Source organism: Bos taurus, chromosome 22, assembly GCF_002263795.3.
Source record: "Bos taurus isolate L1 Dominette 01449 registration number 42190680 breed Hereford chromosome 22, ARS-UCD2.0, whole genome shotgun sequence".
Taxonomy (NCBI): domain Eukaryota; kingdom Metazoa; phylum Chordata; class Mammalia; order Artiodactyla; family Bovidae; genus Bos; species Bos taurus.
The window spans coordinates 52086545-52108651 of NC_037349.1; the positions used below are offsets into that span (position 1 = coordinate 52086545).

Genomic DNA, 22107 nt, shown 5'->3' on the forward strand with positions numbered 1-22107 from the left:
CTGTGCTGCTTCCTGTTCAGACTGAAATATGCCCTAGCCACAGCAACAGGAGCAGCTATGCCCTGGAGAGCAGCCCCCTGCCTTTGCCCAGGGGCCTTCTATGCACAGAGTGGCAGGCTATATCCATGGCAGTGGGCCTCGTGCCTTCCTTGGTTCTGCCAAACCCAATGGGAACTTGAGAGGCATGCAGAAGCCATAGCCTAAAACATCCCTGATGCCCAAGTCCAGGAGACTTGAATGTGGGGACACGGAGTGTAAGCTCTAGATAGTAGTCTATTTACCTTTCTTTCACTTTCCAATTTCTACATATTCTCCCTTCTCTTTTTTAGCCTACCCTCACACTGTGCCCAGAAAAACAGAACCACATTCATTTGACACTCCATGGTTACTACTTTCATGTATATGAGACAGGATACTGACTGTCTCAAGGTCACTGCCTTGATGAGGTTCTGGCTTATGGAGGTATCACCTAACCAGGTGTGCTGTGCTTAGTTCTGAAATTGCTGGTGAGATCTAGGGAGGATCAGAATGAAACTGATAATAGTTAATATAAAATCCCCAAATGAAGACAGTAGTAATAGAATCTTGTCTCCAGAGAAGGGAGGAAGGTCACTGAGGAAGGAGATATTTCATATTTTATACCATATGCTTGTTTTACATAAATCAAAAATTGAATCTAAAAGGATATATTTAAGTGTTAACAGAATATATGACAGAAATATAAACTGGAGTAGGTAGAGCTTTAACAGAGGGGTGTGGAAAGAGCCCCCACCCAGACCTTTCTTGTGAAAAACAGGAGTAATTGTCATGCTCTAGGCACCAAAGTACTCTTGCCTGGAAAATCCCATGGATGGAGGAGCCTGGTAGGCTGCAGTCCATGAGGTCTCTAAGAGTTGGACACAACTGAGCAACTTCACTTTGATTTTTCACATTCATGCATTGGAGAAGGAAATGACAACCCACTCCAGTATTCTTGCCTGGAGAATCCCAGAGACGGGGGAGCCTGGTAGGCTGCCATCTATGGGGTCGCACAGAGTCAGACATGACTGAAGCAACTTAGCAGCAGCAGCAGCAGGCACCAAAGGACCCATCTGTGAGGCCGCCTTTCCACAAAGACTGGCCTCAGGAAGGAGGAGGTGGGCATGTCCACCAAGGTCCTTCACATTGACAACGCTACTCAAGACTCAAGGAGACACACAAAGCAACACACAAGGCCTTGGATGTAAGGCCGAAAAACATGCAGAGAAAAGCTACAGGAAAGAAGAGGTGGTGTTGGCAGGTCCATTAGTACCTTTGTGGCTACAGGCAAGTACAAACCTCTGCCTGGCCCTCTGCTCAGAGAAAGTTGTATCTCAAAGTGGTATATACCGTCCCCAGAGGCCTTATGAAGCCATGAAAAGAGCTTTGGCACATCAGCCCCTTCTAGACCCACAGTTCTATGGTGGGACTAAGATGGTTGCCATTCGTTCATTTATGCCTCCTACCCACCTTAAGCAGCTGCGCTTGGTGCTGCCTGTGCAAGTGTCTTGCAGTCTAGTAGGGAATTATTGTAGACAGACAATGAGATCAGGGCAAAAGTATCTACTGGGTCAGACAGAAGGCTTCCTGGATGGGAAGGTTATGGGAACTGAGCTTTCTGGGTTAAAGGATTTGCCAGGTAGATGGGGAGAGGAGGGACCAACCAGGACGAGCAAGTAGACCTAGTTCCAGTGAAAGAAACAGGCTTTGAATCAAGGCAACCCCATCCAGAGACATGTACTAGTGACAGTTTTTGGTCAGTTATGTGGGTCCCAAGTGACAGAAATGGGAGTGTCTCAAATACCAGAGTTCCCACATCTCCGGCAGTGACCTTGAATATCATTAGGGTTAAGAGATCAAAAGGCAGACAGTCGGTTTGGTGGACAAAGTAGGTGACTAGGCAGCAATTCCCACCACCAAGCAGGGATCTGGAGATGAGTGGCTCTGTACTGCAGAGTGACCTTAGGACAGGACCCACAGACTGCAACCCCTGGCCTGGCAGAGGCTGTTTCCCTAGACTCTGATCTAGTCTCTTAGGGATAGGTAGCTCAGCTGGTAAAGAATTTGCCTGCGATGCAGGAGACCCCGGTTCGATGATTTCTGAGTCGGGAAGATCCCCTGGAGAAGGGATAGGCTACCCACTCCAGTCTTCCTGGGCTTCCCTGGTGGCTCAAATAGTAAAGAATCCGCCTGCAATGCGGGATCGATCCCTGGGTTGGGAAGATCCCCTAGAGGAGGACATGGCAAACTCACTCCAGTATTCTTGCCCAGAGAATCTCCATGGAGAGGAGCCTGGCGGGCTACAGTCCATTGGGGTCGCAAAGAGTCAGACGCGACTGAGAGACCAAGCGCCGGGACTACCCACCAACCTGAGCTTTGGTGGCCCGGGAAGAATCGGGGGCGATGTATCTTGGAGAGGGAACAAGGAACCGGGATTACAGGCCGCACCCTAGGCTGCCTTGAGGAGGGAAATTCTTGACCCCTGCCCCCAGGATGCGTTCCAGCGGGCCTGGCTGTGCGAGGTCTGGGGCTTTGGCTGCAGACGGATTAGGTCTGATCCGATTAGAGCCTGGGAGGTCCACTTCGCCCCCTTGCCTGGCACTGTCAGCGCCCGCCCCGCCCTCTTGGGTTCTCGGGGACCTCCCGGAGACCCTTCGCCCTGAACACCGGGTTGGTGCGGAAATCCGAGAAGCTCCGTGTGCCCTGGGTTCGGCTCACTGGCACAGCGCGGGCTGGGGCTTGCGCCCCCTGCGGCCCTTCCGAGCCCCGCCCCGAGCCTGCGGGTGTCTGGGCGCCCCGCTCTGTGCTCGCCGCTTGGCGGGTGGGTTCCTCGCGGTTGGGGGGCCCGTGCCAGCCCTTCCATTGGGAGGGCGGGACCACGGCCCCGCCCCGCAGGTCTCCCGCCAGTGCACCTGGCGGCTAATGCCACGCGCGGCGCTGTGCGCCTGCCCGCGCGATACCCCGCGTCCGTTTGTCTCCGCGTGCAGAGCCGGGGGTCTGTCTGTCCCCACCGCAGGAGGACTGAGCAGGGCCGGCGTCAGAGCTACGTGCGGCGGGGCGGGCGCGGCGGGCGGGGTGGGGGCGGCGCTGAGCGCGGCAGCGGCGGCGCGGGAGGCGGGGAGGCGCGGCGCGCCGGGGACAGCGGCGGACGGCGGCGGCATGCGGCTTCTCCCTTTGCCCATCGTGGGCTGAGACGGCCGTAGCACGGGCGGGAGGCGCGGCGGCCGGTGAGCCGAGGGCGCAGCCAGCCGGGCAGACCGCGGACAGCGGTCGGGGCTCCGCGCCATGGGCCGAGCCGAGGGCGGGGGCCCGGGCCGGGGGCCACCGCCGCTGCTGCTGCTTCTGGGGGTTACGCTGGTCCTCGCCTCTGGGGCCGCGCCGGGTAGGTACAGACCGCGACCGAGACCCCAGTGGCTCTCACGCCCCACCTTGGGCCAGGGTCCCGTTGGCTTCGGGTACAAGAGGTGTCCGCGAGCTCTGCCAAGGGGGCGGGGCAGCGTCTTGCCTGCAGCCCGGGCGGGGGAAGGGGAGCACGAGGAGATGCGGGGACTTGCTGGAGGCGACTCGGCGGCCGCCACCCGAGTGTGGAGACCGAGGTGTTGGCTGGGGGTGGGCCTGTTGGGGCGGGGCCTGAGGGTGAGATTTCGGGGCGGGACCTGGAGGTGATGGCGGGGCACGAGAATGCGAGTTCGGGGCGGAGCCCTAAGGGTGCGACTTTGGGGCGGGGCCTCGTGTGGAATGGAGCCCCGAAGGTAAGACTTTTTGCCAGGAGCCGGAATTGAGGGCCGCCCGGGTTAGAGCGCGGGTGATGTCGGGGGCGGGGCCTTTCGCTTGGGGGCGGGGCCTAAGCTAGTAAAGTGTTTGGTCGGGTGTGTTCTCGGGCTTATTGGGCGGGCTAGGGGCGGGGCTTAAGGATGGGGCGTGGCCTTGGGAAAGCTTGAAGCTGAGGCTTAAGGTTGGCCGGGGTCTGAGAGAGCAGCCGTGGCCGGGGCGGGGCGCTGCCCCAGCTCTAACGCGCGCGCGGTCGCTGACGCCCCGCCCCTCTCCCTCCCTCCCACAGTGCCTGAGGCGGGCAGCGCCGTCGAGGCAGACACGCCGGTGAAGAGCGTCCCGGCGTGGGAGCCGCGTGCTAACGACACGAGGGAGAAGGCCGGCCCACCAGCAGCTGGGAAAGATGAGACTTCTCGGATTGCGCCCGGCGGCGAGCAGGCCTTGGTGGGCCCTGGGGTCGGGGCTGAGGAGGCGCTGGAGGCGTCGGCGGCGGTGACAAGCACAGCCTGGCTGGAGGCCGAGAGCCCAGGCCTGGGCGGAGTGACCGCAGAGGCGGGCAGCGGCGACACCCAGGCCCTTCCAGCCACGCTCCCGACTCCCGACGAGGCCCTTGGGACGTCCTCGACGTCCGCAGCCACCTTCGAGGCTACGGAGGCCAGTGAACCACCCTCCCCAGCTCCTGGCGACAAGCCGAGCCCAGGCCCCGAACTCCCCAAGGAGAGCCCCATGGAGGTTTGGCTGAACCTGGGAGGCAGCACACCTGACCCTCACGGGCCAGAGCCCACGTACCCCTTTCAGGGCACACTGGAGCCCCACCCAGCGTCAGATATAATTGACATCGACTACTTCGAAGGACTGGATGGTGAGGGCCGTGGCGCCGACCTGGGGAGCTTCCCTGGGTCGCCAGGTACCTCAGAGCACCACCCTGATCCCGGGGGAGAGACTCCTTCCTGGAGCCTGCTTGACTTATACGATGACTTCACTCCATTTGATGAATCTGATTTCTACCCTACCACATCCTTCTATGATGACTTGGATGAAGAGGAGGAAGAAGAGGAGGACAAGGATGCAGTGGGAGGCGGAGACCTGGAAGATGAAAATGACCTTCTAGTGCCCACTGAGAAGCCTGGTCTGGGGCCCGGGACAGGCCAGCCCACCAGTCGGTGGCACGCTGTCCCTCCGCAGCATACTCTGGGGATGATCCCCGGCAGCAGCATCGCCCTCAGGCCCCGCCCAGGAGAGCCAGGCAGGGACCTGGCCCCGAGCGAGAATGGCACCGTGTGCCGCAGTGGCTTTGTGAGACATAACGGCTCCTGCCGGTCAGTGTGCGACCTCTTCCCAAGTTACTGTCACAATGGCGGCCAGTGCTACCTGGTGGAGAACATTGGGGCCTTCTGCAGGTAAGGATGTGGCAGGCAGGTGTCCAGGGGGTTTGTCAAGAGAACTCCTGAAGGGGGCATGGGAGGCTGCTTCAGCAGAGAGGGGGATGTGACAGGTTCCCAGAGCTTGTGTGTTTATGGGTCAAGAGATGGTCCCAGTAAATATTCTACAGACTAACAGCGTAAATGTACTTCCTGTGAGCTCATCACTAGGAGAGTTTCCTCAGAAGTAAGATTGTGCATTTCCTCTAAGTGTCGTGCCCTTTACCAAACCAGTACACTATAAAGGCGAAACAAAAGGACTTGGCCAAGGATTTTGGAAAAGGCCTTTACTGGCTTGATGGCAGGTTCTTGTTGGCAAGTTCTAGCTAAACTTGCAGAAGAAGGTCCATAGACGCCCTGGGAGAAGAGAGAACTGCTGACCACTCCCTCTGAGCCATGTGTGAGGCAGAAGAAGGGCTCCATGACCCTGGGGGGCACGTGCTTCAGGTGGCACGAATGAGGACCTTCTCATTGGATAAAGACCCAGAGAGCAGCCATTCAAACAGGTCAAGTCAAGCAGAGTGTCCTTCCTCACACAGCAGACATTTGGCATTTCTTAGTTCTGGATAGTGACTTTACTCCTCCTACCTTTGTTGTTGTCTTCCTGGAGATACTCAGTCTGACATGTTTTAAAGACCCAGAGAGTTTAGTGTCAGAGTAAGGATATTGTGTGCAGCCACCAGCCCATGCCTCATTGGTAATTAACCCCCTATACCTGCCCTCACGGCAAGGTAGTTAACCTGCTGGAGAGCTCACGGGCTTATTCTTATTCTGGATGAAGCACATGTCCAGGGCTGAGTGGTTTGCTTCTCTCCATCCTTTACAGCCCCTAGAAGTGGCAAGTAGACCTCAGAGTCTTCTGGGACTTGTTTCCACCGGTCCTAAGAGTGAAACATTTCTGTAATCTGGGTATCTCTGTTTTTTTAAGTGCCATTCCCTATGTTTCTTTTTCTGGGTCTTTTTGGAGGTATATAAAGAATTCAGATTCTATAGGTCTTAATGTTCTGATAGAAGAATAATATAATGCATGCATGCTGTGCCTTTGTCATTAAAGCTTGAGTTTCCTTCCTATGAAGTTCTTTCCCATAAATGATTGTGTCATTAAGGTCACTGATATAAGATGTGTCCACACAGCTCTGATTGGAGCTGGCCAGCTATTGCCAAAAAGAACTGTGATCAAGGTATTACGGCAACAAGACCTTGCTGGTTGCTTAAGGGCTACCAGAAATACAAGGAAACCCTGATTTTGCTCCTCAGACTCCAGTTGTGGAGGGAGGACTATAGTAATGATTTTAGCCTGGGAGCTATGAAATCTCTGTGCAAAATTAGTATCTTTCATCCTATTGGAGGCCTGAGTTTTCACCTTCGAAGTTAGCTCCCCATCAGAGTATTAAATTTGGAGCCCTCGTTGCCTCTGAAGCACTAGAACAGTTCCCAGAACCTCCTGGAGCTATCAAGGGACCCCCCAGTAGTAAACATGACCTCACTGAGTGGCATGCCTATACTGACCATGGATCATCCAGTGGATCCTGCCTTAGGAGGACTTCTCACTAGTCCACTCCAGCCCCCCTTGCACAGCTTCCATCCCAGGATCACCCATCCTGGGCCTCCCTACCAGAAATTCCTCCTCTGACGGGTACACCCAGGCCCAGCCCCAGCTTGGAAACTGTTTTACATTCCACTCACAGGAGGCTGCCGAGCCCTTGGTTGCAGACTGCAGCATGCTTTTGTCTGTGTCACCCGACCACTGCAGAGAAACGAGCAGAGCTATGGCAGAACTTCTCCAGAGCACTCTGTTAGAGGGACCTTCTTTCCCCGCTGTCCTCCAACAGCCTCCCACGACTGCAGAGGGGCAGCTGGATAAGAGAATTCACTGCTTGCCACAGAGCCCCGCCCTCTTCTAGGTGTGGAGTGGCTAATTCTCCCGGGTTTGATTTCCCCATTTCTGGACTCCTTTCTCCTCTGTCATTCACCCTGAGGTTCATGTCCTCCCTCCTTTGCCTGCCTCTGTATCCTTCCACATTTTTTCCTCTTTGAAGCAGCCTGGTTCCCATGGAAACAGCAATGTCATTGGAAGAGTTGGAGCCTGGGAATGTCCCCAAGGGCAGGAGAAAGTCACTCAACAAAAGGACTGAAACCCACCCAGAGGGTTGATTCTCACTCTGCTTTCATGACAGTTCTCATGGTGTAGGACAGGAAGCTGTAGGGGCAGCACTTGGGGGGCTGCTGAGATGGGGGAGAATGTACATCCATCTTTGTGCTTGTCCTTGTCTGTCGCTTCCTTATTTTCAGTGTCTGGTTGGCCACGTGAACTAGATGGGACTGCAATGCCCCAGGATAGGGCGGGTCCTACTACTTTGTGGTGGTAGCTCCTATTGATCTTGTTTTTCATCTTTTTTTTTTCCCCCACCAGAGCCCAGGGCAGGGGCTTGGGGGGTTCCGGGGGAATCTTGTGATTGTTGTCATTGAAGTGGAAAACGGGGTTCCCTTCCCTCAGTCACTTCACAGGCCTGTGAATGGCCAGTGTGCTCTGTTTGCCAGCGCCCCGTTTACCTCATTTGTGTCGACCGCCCTTGATGCATTTGTGCCACACACTCTTCCTGGTGTGGTTGTAAAGATGAGGCAAGAATAGCAACCCTAAAGTCTGCACAGACGAGGACACCACACTTCCTTAGCTGCTCATAGGAGCAGGGTGTTGACGTCAGCCCCGGGGTCAGGGGTCAGACGCTCTGCAGCCACGGCTGCCGGCCCATCGCCTCAGCCTCACCCTGTCACCGCTGCAGGTGCAACACACAGGACTACATCTGGCACAAGGGGATGCGCTGCGAGTCCATCATCACCGACTTCCAGGTGATGTGCGTGGCCGTCGGCTCGGCCGCCCTCGTGCTGCTCCTGCTCTTCATGATGACGGTGTTCTTCGCCAAGAAGCTCTACCTGCTCAAGACCGAGAACACCAAGCTGCGTAGGACCAAGTGAGTCTGTGACTGCCAGCCCCGCCCTGTGGGATCCAGGAATGTGGTCCTGAGGGTTTCTGGCATCTGCTGTCCATCCCTGCTTGCGTTTTTCATACCAGAGATTCACCCAAGCTTACCCGTTCCTAGACAGAATGTGCTGGAATTGGCAGCAGAGGTTAGGCCCCTGTGGCAGACTGCAGCTGTCCAGCACCATTCCACACACACACACTCGCCACCTTTTCTCAGGATGCTTAGGAAAGGCAGCCAGAGTATAGCAGCTCCCGACTCTGGTCAAGTAACTGGTTAAGTACCGCGCTCAGCCCCCCACCCCCATCTGATTACACCTGCTTCCCAAGTCTTTGACAGCCAGAGGCCAGTATGAGGATTTCGCTCCCAAATCAGCTGAAGTGACTCCTCCAGCTGCCTCAGATGTGCCGTCCTCTTCAGTGAAAAGATTTAGCAGTGTGTTGCTTTTCAAACTGGTCCACCCTGGTCCAGGCAGAAGAACAGAGGGCTCAAGGAAGTCCCCGTTCCCTCTCAGTAGAATGTGGGGAGTGCTAGGACCTCGGCCTCACTTCCTCCATTGTGGATTTGAAGGGCCATATGGGCATGTGGAGTCTCATTTCAGCTCTTCTCTGAGCAGAGGAGTGACAGCTGAGCACCTGTGAGAATCAACATGCGTTTACCCTTGAAGCCCATGCCTTGAACACTCGGATGTGACCTTACCCACCCTGAGACAGTCACTGTTATCACTTAGCAAAGTATAACAAATAGCAAAGTATAACTCCTGTGAAATGTCACAGGAGTCAGAAAAGGAGACTGGAGTTCAGCTTCCTCAGGACCCAAGAGGCAATTTATGCAGGACCGCCCCCACCCCCTTTTCCCCCTGTTGTTTCCCCCCAGTTAATTCCCTCGCCCTGACCCGAGGCTCTCCAGAGAATGGGACTGAAGGACTTGCCCTGGGTCCTGGGAAAGGGACAAAACGCCATCTGTTGCTCCTTTGCTGGGTAAACTCGTGGGACGTGCAGATGCCAGCAGCTCTCTGCCGCCTTTCAGCTAACTGTCCTGGGGCTGCGAGGGCCTCCCCATTGTGCCTGTGCATTGAGGCAGGGCTGTATCTGTGCATGTGATCACAAGCCAAGGCCCTTGGCTCCTCACACCGCCACTGAGGGGGTGGGGGGAGGGTCAGGGTGGGAATGGGACCACCTACCAGGGCTGCTGCTGATGACCGGGGAGAGAAGGAGCTGAGGTCCAGGGAAGGGCCCTCTTCTAGGTCTTCCTCCTGGAACCAGTTTTCGTTTTGCACAGATCATGGCTCCCCCAGCCCTTCAGCTCAAATGCTACCTTCCTTATTTCCTCTGTACACCTCCTTTCTTTCCCAAGCCTTGTTACCACTCTGCAAACGCTATTAATGCATGTGCCCAGTGTACTACAGATACTGCTGTCGCATATTGATTCTAAGATACCCATTTTTTCCCCACATATTAGCATCTCTGAAATTGGATTGTGTCTTACAGTCGCTGGCATCTTATAATCACTGTTGGCCAGATGGCAGTCATGATGTAGTTGTAATTGTCTGGCAGGCACAAACGTGGTCATAGCTGTTCATATCGTTGTCAGTTCTTTATCTAAAGTCTAAATGAGTGCCTTAAAGTGTGTAATGAAAACTGTAGGTGATAAGAAAGGATTGGACCATGGTTTAAATGGCAGAAGGTTTTTCTTAGTGGTACAACAAGTAGGGGCACACCCATGACATTTGACGAAATACAGCGCTTGCCCTGTGAAGCTTCTATCAAATGTCGCTGTGATTGTTTCACTTACATTTTCCCTTCTCTCTTCTGTCCTAACCAGCAAATTCCGGACCCCATCTGAGCTCCACAACGATAACTTCTCCCTGTCCACCATTGCCGAGGGCTCTCACCCAAACGTAAGGAAGCATTGCGACCCTCCGCGTTCCCCTCCCCCTCACTGCCTGTGCCTGGGCTCGCTATGAAACGCTATCTGTCAGGTAACTTGTCTTCGCATCTGCCCTTGTGCCTGCTCCCACCCCTGCCCGCATCTCTGGTTCACTTCAGCATATGGAGCCACTCCTCAGAGCTCTGAGGGTCTGAATAATGTCGCCTGGCCGGACCATAAGAGTGAGAAGAAGGGCGTGATGGCGTGTCACTTCCTGGACAGGCAAAATAGCACAAAGTACAGAAGAGCCATTTCTGGGATAGCGTATGATTCTTAGCTTCATCTCAGCTTTAGAAGTCTGATTTTTGTCTTCTTTTCTACACTGAGAAGAAAGCCTCTGCTTTTCTTGCTAGGGACTTTCTCGCTGGTCTTTGAAGCAGATGGTGCTTGTTCTTTGGGGTGAATGGGAAAACCTCTGGGATTGCCGGAAAAACAATCTCTTTGACACTGTTTTGAGAGCCCTAAAAATTAGCAGGCTTATATACACTGGTTATATACACCGAAAGAGGCCAATCTAGGATAGTTTTTTAAAGTTTTTGATATAAAGGGAAGCATAGAACACTGGCAGAACCATAAGTGTAGGTATAAATCTGTCCTTATGAGGATGGGTTTATAAATGTAAGCTGAAACCCAATAAGAGATCCTGATAGACCATTTCCTTTTTTTATAACTGGGGAAAGCACATCCCCAGAAGACAAAGGAGAAAATAATAGTATATGAGGCTGTTCACCAAACCCCAGAAAAGAACAAGTTGACCTGCAGAAGGAGGAGAAAAGGAGTCAATTTAAATAAGAAATAAAAAAGGCCAATTTAAGCTAATTTTTTAAAGACTTTGCTATAAAGGATAGAGAACAAATATATTTTATGTGGTATGTACCAAGATACTAGTAAGTTTAAGATGAGCATAACTGTCAAGGGAACAAGATGTCCTGTCACGTCTGAGATTGGTGACCACTCCAATCAACCCACAAGGATGTAGGATGTGCCTTGTCTTGGAACACCCCATCCCAACATACCCAGCCCCTGGCAGTGATGTGCATGTAGTTGTCATTTATGAATTACTGGTGGTCAGTGGCCTGCCATGGGGTCTCTCAGACCCACTGTCTGATGTGCCATCTCATACATGAGGGACAACAGGCCTGACCTGTAGAGGAGTGCCTGCAGTCAGGATGTTTATTATCCACAGAGTGCAAGGGTCCTTGGCAAAGCTTCTGATTCATGCATTTCTGGCAGCCTTGGTACATCCACCTTTCCTCCTCACAAAGATGGAGGGGAAGGAAATAGCATCTCTTGGAGGCCTTGGTTGCAGGAGCCAACAGAAAGGTCTCCAGTTCTTGCGGACCCAGCTTTTGGAAAGCAAGGCATTTCTCCAGGAAAACTGCGACTGACCTTGAGTTCAGCATATGGCAGAGCAAAAACAGAGTGGAGCAGGGTGGTCAGCCGTGGTGTACTCTGCCCGAGAAGGGCCCTGGGGTTGTCTGGGCGGCACTCAGCTCTCTGGCTCCTCTGGGATCCTGGGGGCCATTTCCACGGGCATCGTTCCCTCAGCTTGTGCCCCAGGGTACATCCTATCACCTCTGCCAAAGCCCTGAGCCTGTGGGGGGTGGCTCTCCTGTCCAGCATCTGGATTTTCCACTTCACCTCTCATTCCCTCCACCTCACCCAGAAGTCAGACTTGGTCATAGTGAAGATCTTGTGCACTGACAGTGAAGACAGTTACCACCTTATGATGAAGTGGAGCCCTGGCCGTTGCTTCAGCCACCGCAGTGACTGCTGACAAGTGCTGCTGGCAGCAGGATGAAAGTGAGAGAACCTCCAGATGAGTTGGGACCTGAAACAGGGGCAGCTAGTCTCACCATCCCTCTCCCTTCACCCCTCAAAAAAAAAAAAAAAAAAAAACCTTGTTGATTTTGGCATCTCCTAAAATTTTGTAGAGTTTTCTTTATTTTAGCAGAGGGGTTATTTCTTTTGCATAAGTCAAGGAGATGGAATGGGGCCTTTTCCTACTCAGGTCCAATAATCTCTATAAACCACTGTCTGAAAAGATTTCAAACATCAAAGTACCACTTTGGGTCTGGTCGGGGAAGGGTCCCTGGCTGATGTCTGTGTCGGGGCACGTCCCTCTCCCCTGCTATGCTCATCACTCTGTGCTGCTCCTGGACTGGGCCCTCTGTAGTGACGTGGGACCCTGTGGCTGGTGAGCCAGCAGCTGAGTGTGTGAGGGTCTTGTGTCACTGAGCAGCCAGCCTCAGAAAGAAACTTCACAAGGAAAAGGAAAAGCCTGTGGCTTTTCAGCCCCTGCTATGAAGGTTTGCCCTTTTCCGGGAGGAATGGCAAGTGTGTAGAAGGCTGGGCACCTCCCACTGCATGGCATGAAGGAAGTCACCTTAATTCCGTGGGCGAATTGTCTGAGCACCGGAAGCCGCCCTGTCCGTCTCCCAGCTGTGCTGTCAGCAGTGTTGTGGCGAGGACTTGGTCCTCCTGAGAGTGGACAGATCTTCCAGGAGGTCCCTTAATGTTTCCCATCCCCACCCTACCCACCGGTTTAAATCTTTGCTACTTCCCAGTCTCTGTTTCCTCCATATATTTGGTAAAATACTGGCTGCCCGCCCCCTTCTGATAGAGGCTTGTGTCTGAACAAGAAGACATCCAGGCCTGAACTCCTGGCGGAAGGATGCCCATATGGCTGGGACAGAAAGCTGGAAATAGTTCCCAGGGCTTAGGCCAGGGGGAGGTCCAGTTTCCTCACGATGAGGGACTTCCACCAAATCAAAGGCAGAGGGGCCTTCAGCTGAGGGACTCAGCCACCCTAGGCCTAAGAGGATGGAGTTCTGGAGCAAAAACGTGGATGAGAATCGCTCCATCCTGGTCTAGACACGCCCTCACCTCTTCTACCTGCTGAAGGTACTTAGCTCGTCTCATAGCATTGTTGGATACCTGTGTTCCTGATTTGTAGGATTGACTTCTCCCACCCATTGGCCCGGAAGGCAGCTTTCTCCTCTGTTCAAATCTTCAAGAGGCCAGGTTTAATTAGGTTCCCCACCTTCATGGCATCAGTTTTGATGCCCAGGTCTATACAACTCACTGAATTCACTTTTTCACATTAGGAGAATATCCCTGTGCCCCTGTATGCCCCCAAGGAGAGTGTGATGGGCCCAGGGTAGGGGTAGTTATCTTGAAAAACGTGAAAGTGAGTTCCATCCTTGTCAGAGGAGAGGTGAGTGTAGGCCATCCTGTCTTGCTCCAAATTTTGCTGTGATCCCCAGTCCCTTCTACTCAGGGTCTCAGGTGTTTATATCCAACATCTTCCCCCACACCTCACACGAGCTCTACCTCATCCTGCTTCCTCTCCATAAAAAAAACCTATGTGTGTGTGTACATAATACACTTAATATATCAGGTCGATCTTTCCATCTCACACATACACATTTATACCACTGAACAGTTTTTTCTCAGCCTCTCCAAGCAGGGGTAGAAAATACCCACTTCCTGTAGGCGCTGTGTGCAGCGGCCTTGCCTGAAATCTGCCTCAACACAGAATGAAGTTCATTTCGCCTTGTGCTTGTCTCATACACACTGGAATTGGGGAGCGTGTGTTCCGCTGTTGTCTGTAAATCACTCCTGAAGTCTTTGAAACTCTCAGAATGCTCTGTGCAAGCTGGCCTTCTGCGACAGTGCTCAGTGAGGCTGGAGCGGGGGCAGGTCACAGTGATTTCTACATGGACAGTACATTGAACCCCCGTAACGTCTGATGTAATTCTAGCGCCTTTCCCTACTTTCCAACTAGTCCCTCGCCCGACCTAGTGTCGTTACAGGTCAGACTCAGGAGCAGGCAGCATGGACTTGGGCTCACCGTTCTGTAGAGAATGTCCTGGTCCTTAATCACCATGAGTATCTTGAATTTCAGAAGTGATTAAAGCAAGAAAGGGCTGAGCTGGCTGGTCAGATAGGCAAGTTACCCTTCTTGCCCTCCATGAACCTGCCTGGGTGGCTACACAGCTTCTTTGATCTGCAAAAATTCCGAGCACTTACAATAGCTATTTGGGGCTTCTGAGAAAGAACCGAGGCCCCCTGGGTAAAATCTGCTCAGGGACTCCTGAAGGAAGAGTAGTGGGAAGAAGGTGTTGCTATAAGAGTTCTCTGAACACAGAGCTGGAGGAATGTACTGGTGTGGGTTTCCTGGGAAGCGTTAACAAGTTCACTGAGGCTCAGAAGCTAGTCCTGGGGCTGCAGGCAACACGGAGAGGCAGGGGGCGCGGGGACCCATCACAGAGGGGTTGCAAACCAGCAGCACGGGCCTTAGACTGAGGGAGCACCGTGTAAGTCGGCGTCTGTGTGGTAGATAAAGTCTGATAGGCTCGCACATCTCTGGCCTCTAGTCAGAGAACGTGAATTTGCTGTGGGGAGAGGGGCCTTGACTCTGCCGGAATCAGCTCTGCGCCTGACCACAGCCTTGTTTGCACACTAACAAGTCATGTTCCTGATCAAGACCTTTTTGCGAGAGCAGAACTCCTCAGGATGGAGGGCCGTGTGAAGAGGGGCCGGGCACAGCTCACCAGCAGGTGAGGCTTTAGAGGGACCAGGCTGAGTATTAAAAAGGACTGTTTCTCCCCTGTCTGGCTTCCCTTATAGGTATTTGTAACGCAGTTACCTGTCGGGTTTTCACTCGTACATGGCCAGTGTTTTTTGAGGATGATGTTCTGAAAGTGTAGCTGCTAATGAGTCACTTTGGTTCATCCAAGCCTCAGCACTTTCTTCCTTTTCTCAGTTTTACCCTTTTTTAGTAAAATAGAAAAGTCTGAGATGTTATTTAATTCCTCCACCCATTGTCTCCTTCCCACTCTTGCCTCAGCTTTTATCTTTCTCTTCCAGGATGATTCTAGCGCTCCCCACAAAATCCAGGAAGCTCTCAAGTCCTGCCTGAAAGAGGAGGAGCCATTTAACATCCAGAACTCCATGTCGCCCAAACTCGAGGGTGGCAAGGGTGACCAGGCCGACCTGGAGGTGAACTGTCTTCAGAACAACTTAACCTGAAGCTGAGCAAGAGAGGAAATGGGGGGCGGGGGGCGGGGGAAGAAGAAGCATTATCTCCTCTTGTACAGATTCTATTTCTTGTAACCATTTGTTAAACTCCTTTCTTTTTCTGATCTCATGGCATGCCTTGGTGTATTTTGTACAGGAGGGAAAAAACACACCATAAGCAAAGAACCCGAAGAGAATTACAATACATTGGATTGTTCTGTCTGTGCTGTCTGTACATTGCTTCTGCTGCTGTGATTTCTAAACCTATGCTATTATTCAACTGACTTTTTTTTTTGTACTTTGACCTACCTTTTTTTGAAATACCGGTAAAAAAAAAAAAAGTTCTTGAAATAAAACTTTTTAAAAAGCCATTTTTCCTGGTGTACCTGTGTCTACTCCCTACCCTTTCTTGTCACTTTGAGTTGAATTCTTACCTTTATTGAGGATGTGTATTCATACACGTTTCATATCCGAGAAATGGTCTATGTATTAGTCTGCTTGAGCTGCTGTAACAATGCTACAGCCTGAGAGGCTTAACCAACAGACATTTATTTTCTGAACTTTCTGGAGGCTAGAAGTCCAATATCACATTGACAACAGAGTTGATTTCCGGTGAGGCCTCTCTTTCTGGCTTGCAAATAGCCACCTTCTGGCTGTGTCCACAATGGCCTTTTCTATGTGTGCATATGGAGAGAGAGAGTTCCCTGGTGTCCCTTCATCTTTTTATAAGGACACCACTCCTATTGAATTAAGGTCCTGCTCTGATGACTTCATTTAACCTTAATTACCTTATCTCCAAACACAGTCACATTAGGGGCTTCAACATATGATATTTGGGGAGGACACAGTTCAGTCCGTAACAGTCTGTAGCACCTATTATTCAAAATACTCTTTCCTTCTTTCTTAAAACATTTATTCAGCACATACTCAGCCAGGTGCTATGCTAGATGCCAGGAGCTCTAGATGAATAAGCCTGTAACCTCAAAAAGTGAACAGTGTATGGGAGAAATAGTCTTTTAAACATTTTTAATACATCGTGTCAACAGAGTATAGTATATACAAAGCTGTGAGAGTTGGATTTATGAATTCAGAAAGGCTTCAAGGAGAGAGCTTTACACTGGACGCTGAAGGATGGGAGGCATTTTTCAGGACGATGGAGAAGAAAAGGACACTCAAGGGAGAGTTCTGCTGTGTGACTGGAAGATTGTGACGGGGAGACATCTTAGGGGATGGGGTGGGAAAGTGCGTTTTAGGACAGATTGCCAAGGTGCTTGTTGTCTAGCCACTAAGTCGTGTCTGACTGCAGCCCTGTGCACTGTAGCCTGTCAGCCTCCTCTGCCCATGGGCTTTTCCAGGCAAGAATACTGGAGTGGGTTGCCATTTCCTCTTCCAGGAGATCTTCCCGACCCAGGGATTGAATCCACATCTCCTGTTTTCGCACACGGGTTCTTTACCACTGAGCCACAGGGAAGCTATTTGCCAAGGTAGGTAGAGGCAGATAGAATGAAGACTGTAGCAATCCAGGCAATAAATGAGAATGGATTACAGACTTAACAGTTCAAATAGAATTTTACTGATCACTGGTGAGGAGAGTTTTCTAGAACTTTGCCTGTGTTCCCTCTGTGATAATTCTGTAACTGGAATCCCTGTGTTTCTTTTGCCTAATCTCTGCTGCTTCTCCCTGATTTGTCTCCTCTGGTGCCTCATTATTTTTTAGTTTGTGCTGGACACTGTATCTGAAAAATTATTTATTGCAGTTTCCAGGTCTAGGATGGATGGAGGGGCTTTTCATTCACTGCTGTCATATTCCCAGGGGCAGTGGAATTCTGAGATCACGTTATTGCAGATTCCAGGTTAACATTTCCTGGCCACAGAAGGAAGACCACGGACTTAGCAGATTGTGCAAGGGCTGTTTTACTTTGGTTCATCCTGACCCAAAAAGTTGGCTTAAAGCTCAACATTCAGAAAACAAAGATCATGGCATCCGATCCCATCACTTCATGGGAAATAGATGGGGAAACAGTGGAAACAGTGTCAGACTTTATTTTTCTGGGCTCCAAAATCACTGCAGATGGTGACTGCAGCCATGAAATTAAAAGACGCTTACTCCTTGGAAGGAAAGTTATGACCAACCTAGATAGCATATTCAAAAGCAGAGATATTCCTTTGCCAACAAAGGTCCGTCTAGTCAAGGCTATGGTTTTTCCCGTGGTCATGTATGGATGTGAGAGTTGGACTGTGAAGAAGGCTGAGCACCGAAGAATTGATGCTTTTGAACTGTGGTGTTGGAGAAGACTCTTGAGAGTCCCTTGGCCTGCAAGGAGATCCAACCAGTGCATTCTGAAGGAGATCAGCCCTGGGATTTCTTTGGAAAGAATGATGCTAAAGCTGAAACTCCAGTACTTTGGCCACCTCATGGGAAGAGTTGACTCATTGGAAAAGACTCTGATGCTGGGAGGGATTGGGGGCAAGAGGAGAAGGGGACGACAGAGGATGAGATGGCTGGATGGCATCATTGACTCAATGGACATGAGTCTGAGTGAACTCCGGGAGTTGGTGATGGACAGGGAGGCCTGGCGTGCTGCAATTCATGGAGTCACAAAGAGTCGGACACGACTGAGCTACTGATCTGATCTGATCTGACCCCTTAGGGGGCTTCCCCTGTGGCTCAGCTGGTAAAGAACCTGCCCGCAATGCGGGAGACCTGGGTTGGATCCCTGAGTTGGGAAGATCCCCTGGAGAAGGGAAGGCTTAGGGCACAGTCTGGACTCTTAGCCCAGAGCAGGCAGTGGTTTATCAGTGTCCAACACCTCCCCCACCCCTGATCCTTGAAGACTTTCAGAAACACAATTCATCACTCCTAAATGGGCAAGCACCTCCAGGGAAAAGTGGCCTTGAATGCTTGGCTCCTGTCTAGATTCCTGTCCTCTCTGGGATGTCAGGCTAGCAATTCTTTAGAATCTTGTTAGTTCTTTGATGCTTTTAAGATGTTCGTACAGGCTTTTGATTGTCCTTGGTGGAAGAGTTGGTCCAGTTCACCTAGTCTCCTATTTACCGACAACATAAGTCCTCTGTTTTCATCTCCGGACTCTTGCCCAGATGGCATTCCGCTGGTGCCTGTGAGCTCAGTCTGCTCTTTGCTATTGGACAAGGCTGTGTACTGGGGTGTTGGTCTCTGTGTGTATTATAGTTTCCTAACCTGACCCGTATCCACTTTGGGAGCGTTGGCATGGTTTTGCTTAGGACTTCCTGTAATCTCTGATTTAGGGGACAGACCTGTCTTTCATGGATAAGCACTTCTTTTCACAAGGAGGCCCAGTCAAGATGGATTGTATGTGAAAGCACTTTGTAAATTCTAAATCCCATCCAGACACAAGGGTTTGTTAGTTTTGTTGTTTGTTTTTCCCACAAGAATATTATGAAACGGAGATCAAGCCCTTGGCTCTCTCCTACCTCCATAGCACATGCAGGAGAGACGGGGGAACCCAGATGGGAAGGGAACAGGAGGCAGCGCAGGCCTAACGAATGGACCTACCTAGTGCTGCCAAGGGTCTTTGACCGCACGAAGGGGCTGATGTGCTGGAATAAGGTATATGATGTGTATCTGTGCCGGTGGTCCTCTTTCCCGTCTTCTGCCTGTGCTTCTCAGTGATTCTGCTCCATGGGGCCGGCCAGCATCCTATCTCTCTCTGAGGGCCTTCATCTCTGCCGTTCCCTCCCTTACCCGCCCCTGCCCACCAGTGATTGCCTCACACTGAGTTCCCCTTCATTTTCCTCCTTGGTGCTTTATTTTTTTTAAGAGGATGATTCTCAGAGACCGCCTTTGTGTTTTTTCCACCCCACACCACAGCTTGGCCTGTATCCTCCTCCCTAAAGAAAGGACAGACTGAAAATGTGGGTAACTGAGGCAGCATGGAAGGAAAATCATTGGGAAACCTTTTGGCACCGATGGGTCGTTTCACTTGGGAGAAGCCTCTGTGCAATGGTGAACCATCTGTGGATACAAGGCATATCCTTTACACACATAACACACCTGTGTTAGTTTTCTGGGGCTGCCATAACACGTGACCACAAAGTGAACAGCTTCAAACAGTAGAAACTTATTCTCCCACAGTTCTGAAGGCCGGAAGTCTGAAATCAAGGGGTCAGCAGGCTATGCCCCCTCTCACAGCTCTGGGGAAGCATCCTTCCTTGTCTTTGCCTCGCTTCTGCGGGCTGCCAGCCATCCCTGGCTTTCTTTGACATGTGGTTACATCACTCCAGTTTCTGTCTCTGCCTTCACATGGTCGTCTTCCGTCTGTGTGTGTCTGTCTACTCACAAGGCCTCCTTTTCTCTTTACTTTGTTTATGTATTTATTTTTGGCTTTGTCGGGTTCTCACTGCTGCACAGGCTTGTCTTTAGTTGTGGCAAGCAGGGGCTACTCTCTAGTTGCGGTGCGCGGGCTTCTCCTTGCGGTGGCTTCTCTTGTTGCGGAGCACGGGCTGTAGGGCACACTCAGTAGCTGTAGCGTGTGGGCTGAGTTGCCCTGTGGCATGTGGAATCTTAGTTCCCTGGCCAGGGATCGAACCTGCATTGGAAGGCAGAGTCTTACCCACTGGATGACCAGGGAAGTCCCTCATATGATTTCTAGACATAAAAAAGTTATCCCGTACTCCAAAAGCAGCAGGAAACCCGGGACTCAGGGCTGGAAGGCCTCTCCATGTAGGAGTCAGGTGACCTCTCTGAGCCTCAGCGTCTTTACCTGTAACATCCCTGTCTTTTCACAGGACTATCTGGGCATGGGATAGAGCAATGACCAAAATGGACCAAAGCCTTGCCTGGTGGAGCTTACTCCCCACAACATGAGGTCACATGAGGTAAAGTCCATGGAGAGATTCTGAGACACAGGAGGGGCTGTGCACACCCACCTCCAGGCCCAGGGAAAGGGTGAATCCTTGGAGAGGGATGAAGTGGCTTTCCTGAGGTGTGTGAGTACAACCACTGCTGAGAACTATAGCAGAGGCCCCTCCCTCAGCCCAGGAACTCAGCACAGGTACCGGAGTAGCTTGGGGAAAGTATGGGGCTCCACTGAAGGGAACTTAGAATAATATTGTCTCCTGAGTATGTTACAATGAGATTCTGCCATGCACATGGAAGCAAAGATATGCAAAGTTATCAGAAGGGATCAGATGGCCAGTTAGACTCCACAGTACTCTGGGCAAAGGTTCATCACAGCCCAGGAGGAATGTGTGCATCATAGGGGTTAGCCTCCAGAGACTCATGTCCCAAGTGTACACTCAGGGCGGAATTGCTGGGATGGAATTCAGCCAGTCTTTACAAGATAGTGTCGAAAGTGCTAATTATCAGCTAATAACTCCCACCAACAGTGGAGCCAAACTGCTTTACTCCACATTCTTCCCAACCCTTGATATTGTCATATGTTTTCAATTTTAGTCATTCTTACAGGCTTCCTCATGGTACGCAGTTGTGATTCTAACTTGCGTTCCATGATTATTAATGAGATTGCACCCTTCTTCTTATATTTATTCATCATCTATATTTCTACTTTTGTAAAGCACCCATTTAATAACTCTTTAGCCAGTTGTTCTATTATTATCTTTTCCTTAGTCATCCACAGGCATTCTTTTTGTTTTCAATTTTACGGAGGTATAGTTGACTTACTGTGTGTTCATTTCTTCCGTACAGCAATGTGACTTGATTATACGTATATTCTTTTTCACATTCTTTTCCATTATGGTTTTTCACAGGATATTGAGCACATTTCCCTATACTATACAGTAGGACCTTATAGAGAGTAGATCAGTGGTTGCCAGGGGCTGAGGATGGACAAAGAACTGACTGTGTCACAAGGATGCATAAGGAAACTTGTAGCGATGGAAATGTTCTGTAACTTGCTTGTGATGATGGCTACACAAATATGTACATTTGTCAAAAGTCATGAAACTGTACACTTTAAAAAGATGAATTTCGTACCTTGTGTCAGGGCTGCCTGAGATTATTCCCAGCTTTAATGACTCAGGATTTATACAGCTGGGCATGAGGTCAGACTCACAGCTAAGATGTACTACAGGGAAAGGGTTCAAAGCAAAATCAGCAAATTTAAAAGCCATACACAGAGAGGTCAAGAGAAAACCAGGAGCTTCCAGCAGATTCAACACAGGACCTACTTAATTTCTTCAGCAATAAATTGTGACAACAGCTTTGAGATGGTGTCTACAGGGAAAGCTCATAAGAGACCCAGAGCTCATAAGAGACCCAGTGGGGAATGGTTATGTAGACGTCCACTGCTTCAGTTCAGTTCAGTTCACTTCAGTCGCTCAGTCGTGTCCGACTCTTTGCGACCCCATGAATCACAGCACGCCAGGCCTCGCTGTCCATCACCAACTCCTGGAGTTCACCCAAACTCATGTGCATTGAATCGGTGATGCCATCCAGCCATCTCATCCTCTGTCGTCCCCTTCTCCTCCTGCCCCCAATGCCTCCCAGCATCAGGGTCTTTTCCAATGAGTCAACTCTTCGCATGAGGTGGTCAAAGCACTGGAGTTTCAGCCTCAGCATCAGTCCTTCCAATGAACACCCAGGACTGATCTCCTTGAGGATGGACTGGTTGGATCTCCTTGCAGGCCAAGGGACTCTCAAGAGTCTTCTCCAACACCACAGTTCAGAAGCATCAATTCTTTGGCGCTCAGCTTTCTTCACAGTCCAACTCTCACATCCATACATGACCACTAGAAAAACCATAGCCTTGACTAGATGGACCTTTGTTGGCAAAGGAATATCTCTGCTTTTGAGTATGCTATCTAGGTTGGTCATAACTTTCCTTCCAAGGAGTAAGCGTCTTTTAATTTCATGGCTGCAGTCACCATCTGCAGTGATTTTGGAGCCCCAAAAAATAAAGTCTGACACTGTTTCCCCATCTATTTCCCATGAAGTGATGGGACCGGGTGCCATGATCTTCATTTTC

General features: G+C 51.1%; 1 protein-coding gene across 2 annotated transcripts; it reads left to right on the forward strand.

The window, feature by feature from the left end:
- Positions 1-3146: 3146 nt before the first annotated feature.
- Positions 3147-15513, forward strand: CSPG5 (chondroitin sulfate proteoglycan 5). 2 transcript variants are annotated; one of them, XM_059879514.1, is made up of 6 exons: positions 3147-3400; positions 4079-5189; positions 7994-8182; positions 10016-10091; positions 11787-11923; positions 14993-15168. In XM_059879514.1, exons 1-5 carry the CDS (start codon positions 3304-3306, stop codon positions 11895-11897), a joined length of 1584 nt encoding a protein of 527 aa, XP_059735497.1. In that variant the 5' UTR covers positions 3147-3303; the 3' UTR covers positions 11898-11923; positions 14993-15168.
- Positions 15514-22107: the final 6594 nt, after the last annotated feature.

What these genes read in the sequence shown, in the direction of transcription:
- CSPG5 (XM_059879514.1), top strand. Translation starts at nt 3,304, where the DNA reads ATGGGCCGAGCCGAGGGCGGGGGCCCGGGCCGGGGGCCACCGCCGCTG. An exon ending in CGCCTCTGGGGCCGCGCCGG is followed by an intron (nt 3,401 to 4,078) that starts GTAGGTACAGAC and finishes TCCCTCCCACAG; the next exon opens with TGCCTGAGGCGGGCAGCGCC. An exon ending in AACATTGGGGCCTTCTGCAG is followed by an intron (nt 5,190 to 7,993) that starts GTAAGGATGTGG and finishes TCACCGCTGCAG; the next exon opens with GTGCAACACACAGGACTACA.